Here is a 26,403-nt window from a genome sequence, read left to right on the forward strand (position 1 = left end):
TAGCTTCTCGTTTTCACCCTACAAACGAGAATGATACACCCTATCTTTCATTCATTATTATTTATCTCTCCTCATCATTGTCTATATCTCATTTCCCTTATCCCAAACCAGTCTGAAGAAGGGTCTTGACCCGAAACATCGCCCATTCCTTCTCTCCAGAGATGCTGCCTGTCCCACAGAGTTACTTCAGCTTTTTGTGTCTATCTTCGGTTTAAACCAGCATCTGCATGCAGTTCCTTCTTACACATTCAGACAGTGGATAATCATCTTTCTTTCAAATAATCTTACTTGCATCTCATATAGGGATGGGTTTTAGGGCAATGCTGAAATACTAGTTTTGCTGGCGACTTGCACATATTAACTGCAGGATGTTGTTTCAAATTCTTCTGCAGGCTTCCAAATTCTAAACCCTACTTGACACTACGTAAACAGAGCCATTTTGGACTTCAAAGCAGGCAATTCACCTCATTGTGTAAGCTGTGATGGGTGGTGTGATACGCGTTTCTCTTTCGATTAATAATGCAAAACATATTATTTTTCAGGTTCTAAACTGATTTTTTTTTATAAAAAGGAAAATAAATTACAAGAGTTCTGAAATCATCTTAGATGCTGATAAAACATTTCAATTTCATTACATTACTTAGTTGGTGCTCTTTAGACATTGTGCTGCAAGTTTTGCGTTATTTTACCACATATGATTTTATATTTTAATAATAAAGGATAATATCAATTATCTTACTGAGGATCATTCAGAGGTGATGGAAGCCAAGGAGGAAAACTTTGAGGCAATTCAGATGCATTTGCATCTAGATCATATGTGAACATTCTGAAATTGCAAAAATGTCAGAACGTTGGTCACCGTAATGGAGGATGTGCTGACTATGGAGAGGGTTCAAAGGTTTACAAGAATTATCCCAGGAAGTAGTAGGTTAACACATGATGAACATTTGACGGCACTGGGTGTTTAGTCGCTGGAGTTTAGAAGAATGTGGGGGGACCTCATTGAAACATATGGAATCGTGAAAGGCTTGGATAGAGTGGATGAGGAGAGGATATTTACACTAGAAGGAGTCTAGGACTAGAGGTCATGCCCCAGAATTAAAGGGCGTTCTTTTAGGAAGATGAGAAGGAATTTATTTAGTCGGAGGGATGATGAATCTGTGGAATTCTTTGCCACTGAAGGTTGTGGAGGCCAAGTCGGTGGATATTTTTAAGGGAGAGATAGATTCTTGATTAGTATGGATGTCAGAAGTTATTGGGAGAAGGCAGGAGAATGGGGTTAGGAGGGAGATAGATCAGCCATGATTGAATGGTGGCATAGACTTGATGGGTCGAATGGCCTTTTTCTACTCCTATCACTTATGACCTTACGAAACTGGCAAGTGGACTCCTGACTTCCTCTTTCTGAAGTCTACAATTAGTTCCTTGATCTAATTACCTTGGGCTAGAGTTAGTTGATGTCAACTCAACTGGATGTCCTACTTCTCTGCTGTTAGAATCAGGTAATACATATGTAGTTGAGCTTCTCCCTCTAGTACTCTATCTAGACTAGGATTCCCAAATGGATAATGACAACAAAACTACACACCAGAAAGATGGGAGCTGTTATTGATCCAGTAAGATGGCTTCGTAAAAGAGGCCAATTTCAGGACTCATACATAACACAGGAAAATAAATACACAAATGTAGCCCATTTTATTGGTAACTCAATGCATTTATAACATATGTAGAAAATACTTCAATCAGAAGACAAGCTACTTTGGAAACCAAAGACAATAAAACAGTGAATTACAAGATAAAACAGTTTCATCACAATGGACCCCTTTTCCCAGTTTAAAGTTAGTATTATGAACTTTTTTTTTAAATAACTATAATCTCTTTTATCTTTTGTTAAATTTATTATTTTACAATAACCTCTACAGTTTAACTGCCAGACTACCATAGAAAAATCAATAATTTCTATGAGCTGCCTACACATTACATGTGATAATCACATAGCTATATCAAAAAGTAAGAAACCGCAGTTCATACAAGAACTAGAGTAGCAAATAACATTATACAAACCAGTCAAATAACCTATTATAGCAATATCAATGATACAAGCCAAATATGCTACTAACAATTGTTGCATTCGCTACAATCATACTATTAAAAAAAACACTAAGGTTCACCCACATATGATTAGCATTAATAAATGCAGACACATATAGCAAAATAATGAGAACATTATTTCCAGCCAACAGTAAATAATGACACCCATATGTAACCATATAAGTCAACCCTATATATACTGTTTATATAGATTTTAAAGAGACAGTGCTTTTGCAGCCCTACACAGGTTATGTTCAACAAAAATCCTGGAAAATTGTTTGAATCAGTGCAGCAGACTTCAATCCCTAGAAATGCTCAGTTGAACTTAAATCAAGTTGTTATAATATATGATATTTAAAAATCAATTGGCTGCATAATTAACTTGGTTAATGATTAGTCTTGGTCTAAATCCTAATCCCTTCATTCTCCCCAACAAAACAAAAGTAAACTGTATCGATATTCAAAAGGTGGACTGTGACAAGGTTCATTTCGGTGTTGCTTCGATTGTATGTCAATCATTTCAAATACAACTAGTGTGGGCGCCTATCTCTTTAAATATACATTTTAGATACTAAATGACTTACACAGGATACAGATGGTTTCCTTACATAACATTAGACAAAAAAATTGTTACAAAGTAGTACGTAAAAGGTGCAAGGGCACTGGCAAATTTATCTACAGATCTATTTGACCTGCATTGATGGTTAAAACCAGCATTATTCCTGGGCAAATGTTTTCATACATAAAATCAAACTTCTAAAATTGCGTGTTTTGCTCCATCCCACAAGAAAATCTCAATGAGTTTTGCCATCACGGATTTCTTACAGAAAGTTTGGACGCTTTATACAGAATTGGACAAATGTCTAACATTGCAAAAGTATCCAATGCCTGCAACCAATAACAATGAACAAAATAATATGTAAATCATGAGTACTTTCCTCGGCTCCATGGAACTGGTGCTTTTCAGTTTGGACAGGATATAAAGTCTACATGAATCAAAACGCGGCAAATGCATTTCCTGATTACGTCATATAACAATAACAGAATACAGTGTGTTTGGCCATAGATTAAGACTTATTTTGATCTTTATGATTATAAATGCGAGTTTTAAAAACCTCTCAATTTAGGCTAAGAATGACAAAAAATGCACCAGCAGATACAATACAGCAGGACCATGAAATGCCACTGTATGAGCCTCAGTGTCTTGGTTGTGAGAAAATGAACACTTAGCTTGTCAAAATTCCAATGTGAAATCACAATATACAAATTTATTTTCTAAATTCCAGATGCTGCACTATCCAGGGATTTGGGGGGGCGGGGATGTAGCAAAGTGAGTTTCTGATCTTGATGAAAATCTATCCAGCAAATGCAGCTGAAATCACTTCTGGGAAAAAGTTCAAGTTTGAATGACTAAATTTTTTATATACTGTTTCTCACCGGCCAATTCCCCCCGTAAGTTCAAGTGAACCAAATTAACCCACACAAACACACACCAACTTTGTGTGCAGATTTTTGTGAGCCTGGGAACACTCCCCACCCCGCTAATGATGTGCACGGACAGTGTTAACGTCAAACACAAATCCGGGCATGTAAGATGCTTGGGCTAGAGAAAAAGCTCCAATTACTCACTAATCACACTTTGGTTTGCTTCATACAAACCTAGTTTGTTGTGAATAGAAAGTACATGACTCAAGATACCTAAAAGGTTGATAGGATGGAGCACACTGTAAAAAATGTTGTAGAAAGTTAACTGGTACATAAGTATTTGTGGAATGTTTGTTCCATGTTAGAAATTTAATTTTTTCTAAAAAACATCCGAACCGGCAGGCTAGTGTTTTTTCTGTAAACCCTCACATTTCTACCAGTTCATCATAATATGAAGCTGGCACTGTGGTAAATTCTAATGTAGATCTGCACTCTCCAAATGTATACATAGAACTACAACTTTTCGTACAGAAACACCTGCAACACTATCCCTATTAAGTCTTAAAACAAGATAGGTTTTGCAACACCAGAGGTTATTCAACATAGGCCATTTCTCTGAAAGCCATTTCTCTGGAAGATCTCCAAACAGATGCCAACTCCTTGCAACCTTATGAAACCAGGGCATGAAATAAGAGTTTCAAACATTATAATACAAATGGCTTACATAAACACTTTCAACAGCAGATAGGGGAAGTAGTGTGCTTATTACTTTCAACTGCAAACTGCATAAAGCAACATTTTGCAAGCAAGAACATTTAGGTTGTCGGAATCAATAGCAGAATTTTTTTTTTGGGGGGGGGGGGCTTGAATATAATGATTAACAAATACTTGCATATCTGTTCAGCAATACAACTTATTCCATGCCCTGTGAATGAGGCATAATAAATAGGCTTTTCTTTGGTGTGATGAACATGTGCTTCACAGGCAGTTTGCCTGCATGAAACCAAAATCTGGACTGTTGCTTTCCAAGGGTTTACTCAAACTCAAATCCTACTGCCACAAGGAATGTAAGCATCCACAAACTATCAAAAAACAAAATAAAAATAAAAAATACACATCTAGATCAACCACAACCACTTAAACCTAATTGCACATAACTTTCCTTGTCCAAAAACTCAAAAGAAAATCAAAATACTGCACTACCCTCACACAAATTATGATATGCTCAATCATACCATTGTAACTTAAAAATTAAAGGACAGTACATGGATTCATGCATTTTCACATTCTAAGTAGCTTGCTGCATTAAAAGGAGCATGGTTATATGTGCCAAACAAAAAGAAAAATAACTTCAAAAGAGAAAGAATACTGTTTCAAATGTCATCTCCCTTTTCTAAACTAAAAAAAACGTTAAAATTGTCAACTGATTTTGCTTTTAAAAAGACTAACAGATTTAAAATCAGTTTCAACAGCATAATACCCTCTCCTGTGCTCATCTCCCATCACTTTGTTTTGTACTCTCCAGAGGTGTTCCGTGCACACAAGTCCAATGTTCTAACTGTAGCAGGTTGGGATTTTCTAAAGCACAGTGTAAAAGTATTAATTCAATGCACTATGTAAAAATCTGTTAAGGCACTATCTAGGGGAAAGGACTCCTCAAATAAACCCCCACAACATTCACACCTGTGCAAAAACTGAGTCAAAGAATTACTCCCGTTCAGAACACATAGATGATGCCTGTTCTGCAACCACTTCTCAAACACAATTTCTTTTTCATCAGTGCTACAACAATTAATAAAGATCCAAAATGTATCTAAAGACATTTCATGTACATTCCAACAGGTTCCAACTTAATTTATCATAAAATGACAGGTATGTAAAATAAAATTCCTCTGGATGATCAAGGAGCTAAAAGTTACTAAAAGTACAGAATTCAAGTATCATAATTTACTTATTCCAAAGACAGTTGTAGCTAATTCCACTGGAAGCTCAGAGTCACATGACTTGCTTTTGCAGCCCAGATGCTAAAGCTGTATTATTTGCTAGAATTAATCTAACTAGACCTTAACGTACATAGGATATTATAGCAGTAATATCATTGTCTTGCACAAGCATAACTGACCCAACAATTTAATACCAAAGATTTTAGTGATGAAGGTCATCTATAAACAGTGAGGTGATGCGCAACACATTTTTATCCTGTGACACTAAGGGAACAATTAAGCTATATAGGAGAAGGAACAAAATGGCTCTAGAACAATATTGGATATAATTTAAAGACATAGGATGTGTGCACACAATTATTTTCAATTATGTAAAACAGCACTAATGACATTTAAGTGACAGCTGCACAGAACAAGGATTCAAACAGTGACACAGGTATCAGAACACATCACTGCAATACCTGTTTAGAGAGATGGTATAGTATGTGCTGTACAATTCAAATATTCCCTCATTCTTCACAAAATTAAAGCATGAATGAATGTCGTGGAATAATTCACTCTTTTTGTTCCATAATCCAGCAGGCATCGTCCAAATCATGTCATTGACATATCACGAGTTCTTGATCAATTATGAGGATATAGGCGTTAAGTTTACAGAAGCCACCAGATCATGGAAACAGTGATTAAAGAGCTTTTAAGCCTGCAGCTTTAAATAAAGCTCACTAATCCTGCATGGATGGCAGTTCCATCAACATATTACCACTGTGTGAAACGTTAAAAGGAATAATTTCTTACGAGAGCATGTTAATGTTTCCAAATCTCACTTTAAAATACTTAATTACACATTTTACCACTCAAAAATCAATACTTTAAGAAATCTAAATTAATACAAAATTAATATTGCTGACAATATAACAAAAGTGATATTTAAAACTACTTTGTGCACTATTTAAAAAAAAGAAGACATTTTTAATTAATTTCGAAGCCCTCTCACAACTGGTCCAAAACATCTCAAAACAGTGATATGTCTAAAGATGTCCATTAATGAGTTAAGAAAGTCAGGATTGACTCAGGCTCCAATGACAACCAACCCAACCTGAACATCCATTACTCACTATTTTATTATGTAATAGGTCTAGAAAAAAATGCATTGTTTAACTTCCTAAGCAATAGTATTAACACTTTCAGCAGCATAAACCCATTTCAAGTAGCAGATTCAGTGTGTTTAGGCAAAGAGCTGGCAAAAATAAAGCAACAGCTAATTAAAAACAAACAGCAATTCTGTAGGGTTTGAAAATTATTTAGAAATCATTGTAAAATATAGTTAAAATATGGTCCATTTCCATACCCTTGTAGGAAAAAAAGGGTTAAAACCAAGTCTCCTTGTTGATGGGTGCTCTGCAGACACGTGACCCGATTCAAGAGCAAAATATGATGCCACAGAAGAGAGTCCTGATCATTGGAACGAAGTGCACTCCTCCTTCATACAAAACTGGATTTGTCTAGATCTCATACAGTAGCACAGCACATTCGCAAATAAGAGAGCTACAGATAAGAATACTGATTTATTTTAGTGGGACTGAGTGGATAGCCAGCATAGAGTGTAGGAGCCCGAGAGGCATTAATGTATGACTGGGTGGCAAATGGATGCTGGTATTGGCTAGCAGCAACACTGGCAGAGGGCAGAAGGCTAGGGCCCATGCTGACTGGCACCTGTTGGAGGAGACTGGTTGGATGAGCTGCGTACGTGGCTTGTTGCATGGTGTGTCTGGAGGAGTTTTGTTGGTTCAAAAGATGTGCCATGGAACTGGATGTTGCCAAAGCAGCAGTTGGTGTGTAGGTATACATGTGGGGTTGTCCTGAAAGATGCGTCGGAGCTGGCACTGCCGTCAGATGGGGATGAACACCCGGATGCGTCGGACTATTATGCTGGAAAGAGTAAGGAGCCTGGGCAAGAGTGGGTGTCACATATGCCTGTTGCCTGCGGGGACCAGGATTCACACTCCGCTCTTGAGAGATAGACTGTTGGGCCTAAGAAAAGAAAGGAAGTAGCAATTAAACAGCATTCTTCATTTCAAAATTGTTATATACCTTTATCAAAAGCGACTTCTGGAAAATACAGACAATAAAAGTGAACTTGTGATACAGCAATAAGCAATTTTTTAATTATATATTTTTTAAACCATTGTGGACATCAACAAGTTAACCCAAAAAGTTGAAATGACGAGACGGAACACAGGAAAGATATTGAGATCCTTGTGTCCTGGTGTCGAGACAACAACCGTTCCCTCAATGTCAGCAGGACAAAGGAGATAGTGATCAACTTCAGGAAGTAAAGCGATACACATACCCCAGTTTGCATTGGCAGCGATGTAGATGTGGTTGAAAACTTCAAATTCCTAGGAGTCAATATCACCAACCACTTCTCCTGGATCACCCATATTGAAGTAACGGCCAAGAAAGCACACCAACGCCTCTACTTCCTTAGAAGGCTTCGGAAGTTTGGCATGTCCCCAACAACTCTCACCAACCTCTACTGATGCGCTGTAGAAAGCATTTTATTGGGTGTATCGCAGCATGGTTTGGGAATAGCTCCATCCAAGACCGCAAGAGAATTGTGGATGCAGCCCAGACCATCACACAAACCAACCTCCCTTCCATTCACTCCATTTATACACAAGCTGCCTCGTCAAGACCAGCAGCATAAGCACCCTGGCCACTCCCTCTTCTCCCATCTCCCATTGGGCAAAAGGTATAGAAGTGTGAAAACACACACCTCCAGATCCAGGGATAGTTTCTTCCCAGCTGTTATCAGGCAACTGAATCATCCTGCCACAACTTGAGAGCAGTCCTGAACTATCATCTACCTCATTAGTGACCCTCGGACTACCTTTGATAGGAATTTACTGGCTTTACCTAAAGTTACTGAACGTTATTACCTTTATCATGCATCTGTACACTAAATGGCTTGATTGGTATCACGTATTGTCTTTCCACAGACTATTTAGCATGCAACAACAGCTTTTCACGGTACCTCGTACATGTGGCAATAAACTAAACTAAACTGAAGACAGCAGTCTTAATTTGAGGTAGTAGCTGGGATTTGTGTGTTTCCTTGTTTTTCAGCCAACCATTTTGCAGTTTAAAGAATGGAAAGCTGCAAGATAGAAAGCCTCAGCAAAGTGTGACGTCCTCAGACTACATTTTAAAACAAATATATAGAAACAAGTAGTGTTAATCACTGGATTATTCATTGATAATAACCATCATTATACCAGAATATTTCTGCAATAAACCTGTGGAAGGATTATTTTGAATTAGTGGCTATTTCTGTTTACTGAGAATCACTCTCCTAAATAAAACTCTTGTTAATGTAGCAAAAGGGCTGATATCCTTGGAATTTGGCTCGCTTAATAATATGCAATGGAACACAAATGGTAGGGCAGCCGTTATCGTGATGGATTAGCAACCAAATATAATTAGCTGAAATCCCACAGAAATCTGACCATTTGTTTGCTGTCAAAAGCTTGAAGCTGATTCAGGAAAGGAATATTTCTACCTGCCACTACTTCTAATCAATATAGAATCAGAGGCATGTAACACTGAAACAGGTCCTTCAACTCAAATCAATATCCTGACCAAGATGTCCATCTACGCTGGACCCATAAACCCACATTTGGCCCATTTCCCTCTTAATCGTTCTTGCGCACGTGCTACAGGTTTATCACAGCCTGGTCTATCAAGGTCTGTATAAAATCATCATTGCCTTTTTAAATGGGTTGTGACCTTGATCCCCCTTATCACTAACATCCTCCAGTCCAATAATTCTTCAGGATCTCTTTAGTCTGTCTTTTGCACATCCTGACATGTCATAATTCTGCGACTGCCATCATTCCTTTCTGATGCCTTGAATTAAGCAGTGGGATTCTCTTCCAAAACTTCTCTCCTGGTGCTCCACAAAACCCATTTAGTTGATTTGCTTTTAGCCATTTGTCCTGTATTTTCTTTTTCTACAAAAAGGCATTCACAATGCTCTGACATTTTTTCACACAGAGAGTGGTGAATCTCTGGAATTCTCTCCCGCAGAAGGTAGTTGAGGCCAGTTCATTGGCTATATTTAAGAGGGAGTTAGATATGTCCCTTGTGGCTAAAGAGATCAGGGGGCATGGAGAGAAGGCAGGTACAGGATACGGAGTTGGATGATCAGCCATGATCATATTGAATGGCGGTGCAGGCTCGAAGGGCCGAATGGCCTACTCCTGCACCTAATTTCTATGTTTCTATGACATACAGTGCCCTCCATAAGTTTGGGACAAAGACCCATCATTTATTTATTTGCCTCTGTACTCCACGATTTGAGATATGTAATAGAAAAAAAAACACGTGGTTAAAGTGTACATTGTCAGATTTTAATAAAGGCCATTTTTATACATTTTGGTTTCACCATGTCGAACTTACAGCAGTGTTTATACATAAACCACCATTTCAGGGCACCATAATGTTTGGGACACAGCAATGTCATGTAAATGAAAGTAGTCATGTTTAGTATTTTGTTGCATATCCTTTGCATGCAATGACTGCTTGAAGTCTGTGATTCATGGACATCACCAGTTGCTGGGTGTCTTCTCTGGTGATGCCCTGCCAGGCCTCTATTGCAGCCTTATTTAGCTTATGCTTGTTTTGGGGACTAGTCTCCTTCAGTTTTCTCTTCAGCATATAAAAGACAAGCTCAATTTGGTTCAGATCGGGCGATTGACTTGGCTACTCAAGAATTGACCATTTGTTTAGCTTTGAAAAACTCCTTTGTTGCTTTAGCAGTACGTTTGAGATCATTGTCTTGTTGCAGAATGAACCACTGGCCAATAGGCTTTGAGGCATTTGTTTGAACTTGACCAGATGGGATGTGTCTATACACTTCAGAATTCATTATGCTACTACCATCAGCAGTTCTATCATCAATGAAGATGAGTGAGCCAGTACCTTCAGCAGCCATACATGCCAAGGCCATAACAGCCCCACCGTATTTCACAGATGAGGTGGTATGCTTTGAATTTTGGGCAGTTCCTTCTCTCCTCCATACTTTCCTCTTGCCATCACTCAGGTATAAGTTAATCTTCATCTCATCTGTCCACAAGGCCTTTTTCCAGAACTGTGTTTTCTCTTTTAAGTATTTCTTGGCAAACTGTAACCTGGCCACCCTATTTTTGCAGCTAACCAATGGTTTGCATCTTGCAGTGTGGCTTCTGCATTTCAGTTCATGAAGTCTTCTGCAGACAGTGGTCCGGAAGAGTGTTTCTGATCTGTCGGACAGGTGTTTGGGGATTTTTCGTTATTTCAGAGAGAATTATTCTGTCATCAGCTGTGGAGGTCTTTCTTGGCCTGCCAGACCCTTTGCGAATAGTAAGCTCACCAGTGCTCTCTTTCTTCTTAATGATGTTCCAAATAGTTGATTTTGGTAAGCCTAAGGTTTGGCTGATGTCTCTAACAGTTGCATTCTTGTTTCTCAGTCTCATAATGGCTTCTTTGGCTTTCTTTGGCACAACTTTAATAAACAGCAATAAAGGTTCTAAAGGTGATGGAAAGTGGAGGAAAGTCTAGGTTTCTCTTATACTTGCATTAAGGAGGCAATTAAACACACCTGAGCAACTACAAACACCTGTGAAGCCATGTGTCCCAAACATTATGGTGCCCTGAAATGTGGAGACTAGGTATAAACACCATTGTAATTTCTAAATGGTGAAACCAAAATGTATAAAAATACCCTTTAATATAATCTGACAATGTGCACTTTAACCACATGTGATTTTTTTCTATTACAAATCTCAAATTGTGGAGTACAGAGGCAAAATAAATAAATGATGGGTCTTTGTCCCAAACATTATGGAGGGCACTGTATAGAAAAGGTGCTTTGTAAATGCAAATGTGCTGATCGCCACATATTCATTTAGTTGCATATGCAGCTGCTATTAAAATGTCCAGTTTCATTTTTCTGGGACAAATGTCAATGGATAATAAATATGAACAAAGGAGCTGGAATAGACACTCAGTCTTTTATACCTATTCCTATGACCACACCCATGTTTCCCACATAATCACAACTTTCCACTTGCTCATCTAACCTGCCTTAAAACATTTTTTTTACCTCAACTGCCTTTTCAGAAAGAATACCAGATACCCGTACCCTTTTGAGAAAGGTCCCTTTAAATCTGCCTAATTTTTAGTTCTAGATTTACCCATAATAAACCTACTTTCCACACCCAGCTGTTAAAAACCTTGAAGAACTTGCATGGTCTGTTTCCTGTCCCATCTCGCTCTTCAAAAGTGCTGCCTTTCCTCACAACACAACCTACGCGTCCAGGTAAAGATCTCAGGAATTTTCTTTGCAATGTTTCCAATTCAGTAATAGCATTCCTTAAAATAGGAGGTCAATATAGTCTTGTCAGTATCCGAGAACAAAAACAAATATCTCTTGTTGGGATCATACCATTTTACAAATTATTATTAAAGAATTGGAATTTCAAAAAAGACCTTGTGACACAAAATGTGGATAGTGATAGTTGCATCTTAGAAGAGATTCCGACCATCAATGTGGTACATTTTCTGTGATTTCCTCAATTTTTATGACAGTTATTTAGGCAATTATTACTAGCCACCTAAACTATTTCATAATCTTGAAGGCCTCCATCAGCCCTTTTATTGAGACAAAAAGGCACCGTACCTATTCAGCCTTTCAAGAGATCTATAAACTAATTTCTGGTATCATAAAGACAAATATGTTCTGTACCACCAGGTATCTCTACATCTGTAAAAAGCCAGAAATGCTTTAAGTATCCAAATAAAGTTTTATGCATGGTTCACATAACTTTTCTATTTTTCCACTTCTAATGCTATTAAAACCATGAGATCCATTGCTTTGCTTGCTTCAATTTGCATTACAGCTTTTAATCTTTAGTGTACCTGTGCTCCTAAATCCTAGTTTCTCCATCCCATTTTAAGACATTTGAGTTTGAGGTCTTCATCAACCTATCAAAATGCATTGCCATCTATTGCATTCGGTGCTGCTAATGTGGCCTCCTTTACATCGGTGAAACTAAGGGTAGATCAGGCAGTCAAACACTTGCAATGCGTCCACCAAGGACTGCTGAATCGGTCAGTTGCTAACTCCTCTCTCAATTCCCATACTGACATTTCTGTCCAGGGCTTCCTCTGTTGCCAGAGTAGGCCACACGCAAACTAGAGGAATAGCAGCTCATATTCCAATTGGATAGCTTACAACCCAACAGTATAAACACTGAATCATCCAATTTGGGATAAATTACATACAAATACCTGCCCTGCTTTTTTCCCCTTACTCTTCCCTGGATGAGCACCCATTTCTCCCTTTCCACCTATATCTTTCTTCTGGCTTCACATTTCGCACATCTTTCTTTCTCATTTGTACATCTTCTACCCCTCTCAATCTTTTCATTGCTTGCCTTTGTCCAACCATCTGCCAATCAAAACACCCCCCCCCCCCCCCCCCCCCCCGTATCCACATATTATTATAGGCTGAAGAAGGGTCTCGACCCGAAATGTCATCCATTCCTTCTCTCCAGAGATGCTGCCTGAACCGCTGAGTTACTCCAGCATTTTGTGTCTACCTGTCCACCTATTATTTGTTAGGCACTGTCATACCTGCCAACATTTGAAAATGAAAAATCTTACTCTGAGTGCACGGGTTGACGGAGTGCGAGCGTTGAAGGCGGGTGGGGTCCAGGAGCCCGCCTTAGCTCCTGGATTTTAAGGGTTTTTTTTTTTTTTTTAAAGTAGTTTGCCGATATCACGATATATTCAGAGCTGTCAAGTTTTGTCAGAGCATTTCAGTATTCTAGTACCTGAAAATCAGTATTTTGCTGAGGAAATCAGTATTTTTACGCTGTGCCATTTTGCAGATGAGAAAAAATAAATTATGTGCAGTCATACCCATGTAAGAGTACAAGAATGCATAACTTGGTTAATGTGCATTTGAAATATGGTTTATTGTGTATTATAGGTCATAGCTGCTTTCTTGCATTTGTTCAGAAGTTCATCTTTGAAAGTCATTTGGTAGCAACGTTTCCCCATGGCCTGGGGAAACATTAAAGGGCTGGATGTAAGGAAGAAGGAAGGAATCTCCACCCCCCCCCCCCCCCCTTCTTCTCACTCCCTGCAACTCCCCCCCCCCCCCCCCCCCACCCCCCACTTTCCCTCCCCCTTCCCCCCACACACACCTACACCTGAAATGTCTCTCTGCCTAGCACTGTGTACAAACAGCAGAGACAAAGTGTTGGGGGCAGCCATCTTCTGCTTCAGTAAAGGAAGCTGGTCGGTGATTGGCCGCAACACCCCTTGAAGACAGCGTCTGATTGGCCGCCGAGTGACCAGCGCATTATGTTATTGGACCCAATGCCCTTGGAGACAGCGGCTAATTGGGCGGGAATTTTATGGGAAGCTGGTCGGTGATTGGACGCAACCCCCTTTGAGACAGCGGTTGATTGGCCGTTTTTCCCCCCTCATTTCAAAATCATACTGTTCCGATTTTTCACACTTAAAAATCGGAACAAATACGATAAAATCGGACTAGTTGGCAGGTATGCACTGTCCCACCCCCACCTCTCTTCGAGGTTTCCCCTCCCCTTACCACATTCAGTCTGAAGGGTCCCGATCCGAAATATCACCTATCCATGTTCTCCATGGAGATGCTGCCTGCAGCAGTTGATTGACCCCACCATATGCCAACCGGAGTTACTACCTTTAACCCTTGCTTTCTGTTTTCTGTTTCAGTCAGCTTCTATCCCTATTCAGCTGGTACTTGTAACAACTCAGTTTGTTCTGACTAGGGCTGTCAAGCAATTTAAAATGTTAATCACAAGTTATTTAGTTCTAACAGCGCTGTTCAATAATCAAGTTTTTAAATATTTCCTGAACCGCCTAATTAAAAGTTCATTACTTTTATTAGTTTGCATATTTTTTTTTAATATTTCTGAATGTATTTTTTAACATGTTTGATGGCTATCACATCTATCAAAATGTTACATTTCCAGTTTTATGGACTGGTTCTATTCAGGTTCCAAACTCCCACTCCCCAGTGTCTTGCCGGTGGTGCAAGGATTGTCACATATCTTTGGCTTCAGTAAGAAACTCCTACTCGGGTTGTTCATGCAACACATTTCCTGTGCAACAGGAAGTCCAGATTAAAATGTTACTTAACTTGCACAATTTTATGTTAAAAATCAACTTGTCTTTGAGTTAATTATGATTCATTGTCAATCCTAGTTCTGACTTTCATCCTGCATCTTCCGAAATATATTATGAATAACTTTCTGGAAATCCAATTGGTGGATAGTCACTTTGGGCACAATTGGAATCCAGACCAACACTGCAACCAAAATGAATTGATCTTTTTGTGTAGGAAGGAACTGCAGATGCTGGTTTAAACCAAAGATAGACACAAAAAGCTGAAGTAACTCAGCAGGACAGGCAGCATCTCTGGTGAGAAGGAATGGGTGATGTTTCAGGTCGAGACCCTTGATCCTTTAAATCGTTTCCATTTCAAGTTTTGATTTAAACTTGTTTGCTATAAATCAATGTGATAACATAGATTTAAAAACAAAGAAAATATTCAAATAATATTTTTTAAATGGTACTTGGTGTAATTTGATGATTACAGCTCAAATAGTTTAATCACCAAAGGAACGTTTTTATAAATCGCATTACCCAGTTAACTAACTGCAAGTAATGATTCTAAATCAGTTTGTGACAGCAAACTGGCACAATGTTTAAAACATCTAAAGATAAATCATTCAATCTGGCAATAATTTAGACATTGGAGGCTGTATGGTTGAAGGAACTTTCTTCAGCAATTAGTTTTAAGTCAAGCAAAGAAGCGGTTAAACTGAACATTATTTGGCTTCAATTTCCATTTCAATTACAATCGATTCGTTTCTGACATTTTCAATTTCTGGATATCTATTCTAACATTTTTTAAACAAGATTACATATTATTCCTGCCACTGTCATTAGTCTGATTAGGTCACCATTCCTTGGACTATCCATTCACTATTCTACCTATTTTGATATTTATCTGTTAAAATATTTGCTATAAGAACTTGCATTTATATGCTCCCTTTGGCTTCCAATTTTGGTGTTTGGCTTTATCCCTACTAATCTTTGCACATATCCTTGTTTGTTATGTACAGAGTGTTTGTGTTACTTAATTTCAATTCAGCATTTATTTTGCTATTCTCCATTGTGCATCATTATTGCCTAATGTGTTCTTGCTGCTAGTGGAGGAAAGACATTTGACACTGCTGATCACCATTTTATTTGTCTCCCAGTACTGTTCTACTATGAGAATACTTTTTACAATAATGCGTTTGGTCCTCATTGCGACGTTCTCAATCTTCATCTTAAACCTTATTAACTTGCAAGATATGTTCTCTTTCCTTACATGGTACTTAAGCTTCTCAATGCATAAAAACTGAACAGAAGGAAACGTCTTGATGAATGACTGCTGGAAACTTTGAAAAGCTGCTCATCTCCCACAAAACAAAAATGTACCCTGCTGTTATAAAACTGAAGGTTTTCCATACCTGACTGAGGTTCAGAGGCTGCCGTTGCCGGTACATCGTTGGTGTATTTGAGCTTGAAGTCTGCCCACTCATAGGCAAGCCTGTTTTAGCCTTGTAGACATTTGTAAAAAAGCCTATAAAGGGCACAGTAAAAAAGTGAGTAGATAAACCACAACCAATAAAACATGCAAAACTTCAACTCCATTGAATGGCAAGAATTCAAGCCAGCACAGCAGAGGAAGCAGAATAAACAGCCACACAACCCAATTTATCTGAGCCTGAGTAATCCAATTTGAAGAATCTAAGCATTTGATAAGGTCTCACATAGGAGATTAGTGGGCAAAATTAGGGCACATGGTATTGGGGGCAGAGTGCTGACATGGATAGAGAAGTGGTTGGCAGACAGGAAACAAAGAGTAGGGATTAACGGGTCCCTTTCAGAATGGCAGGCAGTGACTAGTGGGGTACCGCAAGGCTCGGTGCTGAGACCGCAGCTATTTACAATATACATCAATGATTTGGATGAAGTAACATTAGCAAATTTACAGATGACACAAAGCTGGGTGGCAGAGTGAACTGTGAGGAAGATGCTATGAGAATGCAGGTTGACTTGGACAGATTGGGGGAGTGGGCAGATGCATGGCAGATGAATTTTAATGCGGATAAATGTGAGGTTATCCACTTTGATAGAAAAAACAGGAAGGCAGATTACTGTCTAAATGGCATCAAGTTGGGAAAAGAGGAAGTACAACGGGATCTGGGGGTCCTTGTACGTCAGTCTATGAAAGTAAGCATGCAGGTGCAGCAGGCAGTGAAGAAAGCGAATGGCATGTTGGCCTTTATAACAAGAGTAATCGAATATAGGAGCAAAGAGGTCCTTCTGCAGTTGTACAGAGCCCTAGTGAGACCACACCAGGAGTATTGTGTACAGTTTTGGTCCCCTAATTTGAGGAAGGACATTATTGCTATTGAGGTAGTGCAGCGTAGGTTTACAAGGTTAATTCCCAGGATGGCGGGACTGTCATATGCTGAGAGAATGGAGCAGCTGGGCTTGCACACTCTGGAGTTTAGAAGGATGAGAGGGTATCTCATTGAAACATATACGATTATTAAGGGCTTGGACACGCTAGAGGCAGGAAACATGTTCCCGATGTTGGGGGAGTCCAGAACCAGGGGCCACAGTTTAAGAATAAAGAGCAAGCCATTTAGAACGGAGACGAGGAAACACTTTTTCTCACAGAGTGGTGAGTCTGTGGAATTCTCTGCCTCAGAGGGCGGTGGAGGCAGGTTCTCTGGATGCTTTCAAGAGAGCTAGATAGGGCTCTTAAAAATAGCAGAGTCAGGGGATATGGGGAGAAGGCAGGAACGGGGTACTTTTTGGGGATGATCAGCTTGAAGGGCCGAATTGCCTACTCCTGCACCTATTGTCTATCGTCATATTGTCTAATCAGTATATTTTTTGAAGAAGTGTTTCCACAATGAGTGCAGCTCTCAAATCATCCACTTTATACAGTTGTCCACAAAATTAATATGAGTCTTGTTGGAGCTTTATAGTGAAGTGCAATAATTTGTTACCTCCATGTTTGGGAATCCGGATGGTGTGTGTCTGACTCACCAGGTACTGTTCCCGTGCTATTTATTCATTTAGTGAGATTATAAAAAGATTGGGAACCAGGGCCATGGTGAATTTACATTTTCAGCACTTTGTTTAAATTCAGTGAGTTCCATGGGAAAAATGGCAGCATATAAAAGATTAAGAGAGGATGAATAACACGGAATAAAAATTAAATAATAGTGTTGATGAATATCTCTATTCATTCCAGTTAAACTCTTGCCGATACGATATTTGTTTGCCACAGATTCAGAATAAGTTTGGAAATTAAGATAAAATGATCCAAGAAAGATTGCAATAATTTGGATAACTCAATTAAATTTTGATGTAAAATTGCATTCCTACCTGACAAACTGCCGCTATCTCCCATACTTTCACTGACTTGTGCCTTCAAAGGCTGAACGATGATGGTGCGAGATCCAGAATTATGACAAGCATCCATACTTCTCTTGGGCAGGTCTTGTGTACTACTGATAACGTGTGTTGCTCGAGGCCGTTCACATGGATAGGGACTGTTACTATTTGAGGAGTCAGATTCTAAAGAATCATGGACAGTAACATAGCTGATGACATTGGACCTCTGCTTCACACCAGAGCTAGAGAGAAAATGAAAAACATTTGATTAGGTTTCAATACTTGTACGACTGGGATTAGAAAATATTGTGCTACACTGAATTGCTGACACTGAAAAGCAGACAAAGCAATATTACTGGAATCTCAAGTGGTAAAAATAGGTTCTAGAATAATAAACTGCTACTGGATTGAGCTATATTTCTTCCTCATTTTCATCCCAAACAACAAGAAAAGTCAGCTAATTTGAGATAGTTGTATACATGTTAGGTCCTGAAGTTATTGTCTGCTCTACAGTTTTTTTTTTATTGTCCAGGTTGATAGGATTCCAGCGAGGAAGCAGTAATTCTGCACCAGTTACTGTGGAAACTCCATTAAAAAAGAGCTTAGATGATTTTAATTGCTTGAACGTGTACATTTTTAGGTGTTAACTTTGTTTTAATTTTCAAAAATGCGTAAAAATTATGAATGTTTTGACTTTGTTTAAACGGTTGTCCAGACATGTGCCGAAAAATTAGAGGGAGAGTGTCAGTTATGGATCACTCGTGCCACTTCAAATTAAAGTAAAACACATAAATGGGACAAAAGTCAAAAATACCAATGAATTACAATTTAGAATTTTTTTTGTGATGTTTAAATTTGCCAGTTCAAACATTGAGCTGACTTTAATCTCAACTACCAAGTGAAGAGGTATTTAGAGGAAAAAGAAAACTTGGTAGATTTAATTAAACCCAGCAGTAGCAACCAAAATAACATGCCAATTCAAAACCATGTTTTTAAGATGAAGAAATTGTAACCCAAGCTCCAAGACAAGTAAACCATGTTCTAATAAACTGCAGAAACAAAAAATGCTTCATCGTCCCCTCTGAAATCTTATCTATCTGGGTTGCACTTGAAAGCAGTTTGTGCGCTAAATTATTGTATAAAACCACCCACCTGTTATTCACCTTACACAGGTCCACCTACCTCCCAAGTTTCTGCTTCGTTTCTTCCTCTTCATCTGTGTCACTACGGATGGTGATAACACTGACAGCAGGACTGGGTGTATCAGGAATCACAATGGTTTGTCGCTGATTATCAAATGTTGTGCTGCAGTATGGGGAGGGTGCACTTGCTGGACTGTTCTGAACCACCATGTATGTTTGGGAGGGAGTGACATCCAACAAGGGAACATTCCTGGTGAAGGATTCACAAATATTTATTGAGATAGAGTTTTAAAATTAAAAACAAGACGCTGCTCTGAGCATCTCAAAATTGGACAAGTAAATCAAAAAGCTGCACCATCCTAGAAATTTGGGGGGGAAAAATGAAAATGTAAACACTCAGCAGGAGTGGCAGCATCTGTGTAAAGAGAAAGAGTTAATATTTCAGGTTGAAGACTTTTTGTCAGAAGGGAGAAAATGAGATTACATACATGTTAGCTTCTGAGTAGAGGGCAAAGGGAATATCCAGCTACGGCAAGGCCAGCAAATTTGGGTCTTTGACAGGGGTCTTTGACAAGGCAAAAGCACCCCATTCAAAAAGGTTAAATGTTTCCAGTAGGTTGATTTTATATGAGATTAAAATACCTTTAGTGTCCTGCACTGTGCCACACTGAAAGATTATAATGAAATTCAACAGATTCCTTAATAAAGTCTACTTTTCCAATTCCTTTTAAAGAGTTAACCAATTAAACTATCTTCAATTCATCAACATCTGCAGCACTGCATATTAAAATGGTAAGCAAAAAATGCACTTGGATTAGAGGTTAGACAAACTCAAGTGGATCAATATCTGCAGATTCAAATAATAAATTTAATTTCTAACTGTATTATGTATGTATTATAACAAACTATTTAGAACTGAGATTTTTTGGAGTTTCTTTCCTATACTTATCTTACTTTTACTTGGAGGCTATTTGTGTTAGGTAAAGTTTGTGGTCTTAGCATCCATCAAAAGTGCGTATAAGAAACCATTTAGCCTGTAATAGATTTTTCACTGAGTAATGATAATTCAACTACAGGGACCAAGTGATGCCTGGACCCATCTTCGCATTTAGATATTTTAACTTACAGAAGTTAAACTGTTAAATCCAATGCACTGTGATAATTTGTTGTAGAAAATGCTTTAAGCATGGTTGCAGGTTCTAAAAAAGTACAAAACCAGTAACTGTTTACTGCCAAGAAATAAAGTTTTATCCATTAACGGTTCTCAGAAAGTGCTGAAATTCACAAAAATACCCTATAATGAATCACCCCATGTCAAAAAAATCAGATTTAATCAGATAAATAATATTTATAAATAATATTTTGGAAGTTTCCTGTAACACATTAAAAGGTTGAATGCTTTCCTGAAATAAAACACCACACATCATAAACTGTGTGGCAAAAATATTTTAGTATCCACTGAAAATAAATACTTGATTGATTGTAATCTTCCAGTTATCCTGTGTGCATTAACTGCAATGCGTACATTTTATTCTAAACTTTCACGTGGTTTGTGAAAAAAAACTTCCAGCAACTGAATCTTAAAAGTAACCTTCAAATGCTTACACAAGTCTACCCAAATAGCTTTCTAAAGCTTCAATATAATTTCTGTCACTCATGTTTATCCCTTTCTCAGGATTCAAGAATCCAGCAAGTTCTATTTTACTTTGATTTTTAGCTAATTAATGTTTTGTTACATGTTTCTTTAAAAAAAAAAAAGCCACTTATCTCCAAAGATTAACAATACTTGTTGATAGATAATTATATTGATATAAATGCCCCTGCACATGATGTATTAAAATGAATTCCTGGTGACTTCATACATCGCAGCCAACTTTGTATGGAATTTTGCCTTGCTTTCCACATACATTCCTGGGACTGCGACACTCCTACAATTTTCTTTGATTTATCAATTTTTTCAGGTCTGACTCCATATGTTCCAGAATTCATTTCTCACAAGAAATCATACATTAAATGCCATTTTCTTTTCCACATAAATTTGTGGAGAGGATAATAAGCAAGAAATACACCGTCACACTTAAACTGGTATCTAACCAACATGCAGAAACAAACATGTTTTTTTTTAATATTGGAAATCCCCCCCCAATATTTGTACATTGAAAGAAACATCTACACAACAGTTAAGTCAGCATAAACCAAGTAACTGATCTTGCCTCATTTTTGAGTAGGAAGGAACTGCAGATGCTGGGTTAAACCAAAGATAGACACAATGTGCTGGAGTAACTCAGCAGGACAGGCAGCATCTCTGGAGAGAAGGAATGGGTGGCATTTTGGGTCGAGACCTTTCTTCAGGCTGATGTCAGGGGCAGAGGGAGGTACATAGATAATAGACTACAGTTCGGCGTTCAATACCATCATCTCCTCCAAGCTGGTTGCGAAACTCACGGAACTGGGTCTTTGCACATCCCTCTGCAATTGAATCCTCGACTTCCACATCCACAGACCACAGTCTGTTCGAATTGGCAGAAACTCTTCATCCTCAGTGATAATCAGTACAGGAGCACCTCAAGGCTGGGTGCTCAGCTCCCTGCTCTATTCACTCTATAATCATGACTGTGTAGCTGGACATAGTGCAAACTCCATTTTCAAGTTCGCTGACAACACCACCGTTGTGGGACGAATTACATATGGTGATGAGTCAGAGTATAGAAGTGAGATCGACCGACTGACTAGATGGTGCCAGCAGTCAATATCAGCAAAACCAAAGAACTAATTGTGGACTTTGGAAGAGGAAGGTTGAGGACCCACAATCCTGTTTACATCATTGGGACGATGGTGGAGAGTCAAAAAAAAGGTCCTTCTGCAGTTGTACAAGGCCCCGGTGAGACCACATCTGGCGTATTGTGTGCAGTTTTGGTCTCCTAATTTGAGGAAGGACATCCTTGCTATTGCAGCATAGGTTCACGAGGTTAATCCCCGTGATGGCAGGACTGCCATATGAGGAAAGATTGGAAAGAATGGGCATATTCACTGGAATTTAGATGGATGAGAGGGGATCTCATAGAAACATATAAAATTACAGAAGGACTGGACAAGCTAGATGCAGGAAAAATGTTTCCAATGATGGGGCAGCCCAGAACAGGGGCCACAGTCCAAGAATAAATAGAAGGCCATTTAAAACTGAGATGAGAAAAAAACGTTTTCACCCAGTGTTATGAATTTGTGGAATTCTCTGCCAATTCACTGGATCAATTTAAAAGAGTTAGATAGAGCTCTAGGGGCTAGCGGAATCAAGGGATATGGGGAGAAGGCAGGCACGGGTTACTGATTATGGATGATCAGCCATGACCACAATGAATGGCGGTACAGGTTCGAAGGGCCAAATGGTCTCCTCCTGCACCTTTTTCTATGTTTCTATGAGAAAGTACCAACAAAGCAAACAGATAAAATGTAGTTGGTGACAATAAGGCTGGTCGGAGAACTGAGGGGGAGAGACGGAGAGAGAGAGGGAAAGCAAGGGTTACTTGAAGTTAGAGAAGTCAATGTTTATACTGCTGGGGTGTAAGCTGCCCAAGCGAAATATGAGGTGCTGTTCCTCCAAGTTGCGTTGGGCCCCAAGGTCTTTGTGCTCCTGGAATAAAATACCTGAACTCACTATACTTGTACATTACCTGGTGCCACCCAACAGAACATTGGTTTTAGTGCATACTCATTTGTACTTCAACAAAGACATCTACTCAGGTTGCGCTCCACTGTGCCAATTTACCTGGCACAAATTTATGTACTCCTCTACATATTTCCCAGCAATGAATGTTCCCATGGCCAGGTGTTGAGACAAACTAAATATTCTATTTGTTCTATTCAATTGTTTCCACATCTTTCCTGTAACTTAAAACTAACATTATATTTTCCCCAGTTCTGCACCTCAATGTTAACTGTTTCCATTTCCACTTGTGTTGCCCAAATTGCTAAATATTTGATTTGGATTTCCAAAATCTAGTTTTTTTTTTTAATTTTCCACTCTTTAATGATGATCCACAATGCAGGCATATTCAGTTGAAAATATTTTATCGTGACTTGATTGTTGCTAGCAAGCTTATAAGCAAGCTCATTTTAAGTGGTTTGATTTACTGAAAACCATTTGCTTTTATGCAATTAATGTTTCCAAGGTTCTACGGTTTAACCTTCAGTGAAATTATGCATCCAGGTACAGGAGGATACAAATGCTTGCTCGGTTTTATTTGTAAGAGCATTGCCATAAGCAAGTACAATCCAAGGTAGAATAGGTGTTCCTCCAATCTGGGCTGGAGCTCACTCTGACAATGGAGGGGGCCCAGGACAGAATGGTCCGTGTGGGAATAGGAGGGAGAAGTTAAAGAATATGGCAACCGGAGATCAGGTAGGTTCAGGCGGGTTGAGCGGAGGTGTTCAGCGAAATGATCGCCGAGCCTGCGCTTGGCCATGCCAATATATTGGAATCCACACCTGGAACAGTGAATACAGTAGATGAGGTTGAAGGAGGTGCAAGTGAACCTCTGCCTTACCTGAAAAGACTGTTCAGAGTCTTGGATGGAGTCAAGGGGGCGGGGGTATAGGGACAGTTGTTGCATCTCCTGCAGTTACAGGGGAATGTACTTGGGGAGGGGGTAGTTTGGGTGGGAAGGGACAAATTGACCGGGGAGTTGTGGAGGGAATGGTCTCTGCAGAAAGCGGAAAAGGGTGGAGATGGGAAGCTGTGGCTAGTGGTGGGATCCTGGTGGAGGTGGCGAAAATGGCGGAGAAGTATGTGCTGTTTGTGACGGCTGATGGGGTGGAATGTGGGGACAAGGGGGACGTTGATCCTGTTAGGACTGGGGGGGGAACAGGAGCAAGAAACAGAGCTGCAGCGGAGCTGCCCCCCCCCCATCTCTGATGTCCTGGTATGGAACACCTCATCTTGGGCACAGATGCAGCATAGACAGAGGAATTGTGAGTAGGGGGATAGAGTCTTTACAGGAAGCAGTGTGGGAAGAAGTGTAGTCTAGACAGCTGTGGGTTTGTAATAGATGCCAGTGAGTTTATAATAGATGCCAGTTGATAGTTTGCGGATGACACAAAGCTGGGGGGCAGTGTTAGCTGTGAGGAGGATGCTAGGAGGCTGCACGGTGACTTGGATAGGTTGGGTGAGTGGGAAAATGCATGGCAGATGCAGTATAATGTGGATAAATGTGAGGTTATCCACTTTGGTGGCAAGCACAGGAAAGTAGACTATTATCTGAATGGTGGCCGATTAGGAAAAGGGGAAATGCAACGAGACTTGGGTGTCATGGTACACCAGTCATTGAAAGTAGGCATGCAGGTGCAGCAGGCAGTGAAGAAAGCGAATGGTATGTTAGCATTCATAGCAAAAGGATTTGAGTATAGGAGCAGAGAGGTTCTACTGCAGTTGTACAGGGCCTTGGTGAGACCACACCTGGAGTATTGTGTAGTTTTGGTCTCCTAATCTGAGGAAAGACATTCTTGCCATAGAGGGAGTACAGAGAAGGTTCACCAGACTGATTCCAGGGATGGCAGGACTTTCATATGAAGAAAGACTGGATTGATTTGGCTTGTACTCGCTAGAATTTGGAAGATTGAGGGGGGATCTTATAGAAATTTACAAAATTCTTAAGGGGTTGGACAGGCTAGATGCAGGAAGATTGTTCCAGATGTTGGGGAAGTCCAGAACAAGGGGTCACAGTTTAAGGATAAGGGGGAAGTCTTTTACGACCGAGATGAGAAAAACATTTTTCACACAGAGAGTGGTGAATCTCTGGAATTCACTGCCACAGAAGGTAGTTGAGGCCAGTTCATTGGCTATATTTAAGAGGGAGTTAGATGTGGCCCTTGTGGCTAAAGGGATCAGGGGGTATGGAGAGAAGGCAGGTACAGGATACTGTTGGATGATTAGCCATGATCATATTGAATGGCTGTGCAGGCTCGAAGGGCCGAATGGCCTACTCCTGCACCTATTTTCTATGTTTCTATGTTTCTATGATAGTTTGTCTCCTGTGATGGAAACAGTAAGATCAAGAAATGGTAGGGAGACGTCGGAGCCCTATTGCCCCATTTTGAACTTTATATATTTATTGAACAAATTAGCATTTACTTAGTATCAGGTATTTGATCAAAATTGTGTTTATAGCTGGACTGCCACTTAAAATGCATCAATGATGATACACAATCTACAACATATTTTTAATGTGCAACATGCAAATGCTTTACCTTGTGTTGTGAATTTGCTTATTCCTTTTAGAGGAAGATCTGGAGTTTTGCTGCTGGCGTACTACGTGGGCAACACCAACATTTAAGGGCTGCGCTGCCAAGGTGACATGACCAGCTAATAACGATGGCTGCTGCACAATGGCATTATACTGGCCTCCATGGGAATGTACAGTCCTGACAAAAAGTAGAAAACAGACTTAAAAATAGAAAATAGTATGTATATCTCTAATAATAAAGCAATGATAAATAAAATAATTTTAAATAAAGCCTGGGCTCAAAATCACAGAGGATAAATCAACTGGCACTTTATTTTAACATTAAAAATGGAGTCCTAAATCAGAAAGTACCACTGAAAACATAATTTACTATTGCTCATTTGTACATCAAAATAGAAAATGTATTTAAAATTAAATTCTCTCAACCCAGTAACCATATCTTTAAACTACCACAAAACTATTTAATTATCTAATCTATTTTATCCTATCTATCACAGTTGTTTTGCATGTTACTGCATAGCAACAGGAATTAAATCTGTAGTAACTTCCTCAGTCTTGACTGTGTACACCTCTGGACAGGGTCTCCATTTCTATGAACTGCAAACCAGAATGCAACATTCATAAATGAATAAATCGCAAACAGGAAGCAATTAAGGCATTACAAATCTGAAGTAAACTATCCTCATTGGCTCACCATATGCAGCAGGTTTGAATTGTCCAATGCTACTTCTCAGTTAGCCAAAGAAGATATTGGATTTTTTCATGGTAATTTATGATAAAGGGAATGAAATAAATAGAATTTGTGAAGGAATTCAAAAAGGTGGCATGTAAAATGTTACTTCACACGAGTAAGATAGTGATATGGATGGGAGTGCGGCCAATGTACAGAAAGCTGAATCAGGATAAATGTGTCATTTACAGAATAGCAATCAGTAAATAGTGTGGGTATAGGGATTTGTGTCGAAGCCTCAATTATTTATGACTTGAAAAAACATGAAATGCAGCCAA

The 26,403-nt window shown here is 39.2% G+C and overlaps 1 protein-coding gene across 11 annotated transcripts in view; it reads right to left on the bottom strand.

Moving 5' to 3' along the window:
• Nucleotides 1-1,672: 1,672 nt before the first annotated feature.
• Nucleotides 1,673-26,403, bottom strand: part of LOC129708602 (homeodomain-interacting protein kinase 1-like) — a 100,790-nt gene continuing 76,059 nt past the window's right edge. For all 11 annotated transcript variants that reach the window (XM_055654438.1, XM_055654448.1, XM_055654445.1 and 8 more), the window contains 5 exons: nt 25,400-25,573; nt 19,197-19,406; nt 18,006-18,256; nt 16,070-16,182; nt 1,673-7,490 (listed from right to left, as the gene is read on the bottom strand). In XM_055654438.1, the coding sequence (XP_055510413.1) occupies nt 7,005-7,490; nt 16,070-16,182; nt 18,006-18,256; nt 19,197-19,406; nt 25,400-25,573 (1,234 nt within the window). In that variant the 3' untranslated portion in view covers nt 1,673-7,004. The remainder of the gene's footprint in view (nt 7,491-16,069; nt 16,183-18,005; nt 18,257-19,196; nt 19,407-25,399; nt 25,574-26,403) is intronic.

This window comes from Leucoraja erinacea, chromosome 24 (genome assembly GCF_028641065.1).
Source record: "Leucoraja erinacea ecotype New England chromosome 24, Leri_hhj_1, whole genome shotgun sequence".
NCBI lineage: Eukaryota > Metazoa > Chordata > Chondrichthyes > Rajiformes > Rajidae > Leucoraja > Leucoraja erinaceus.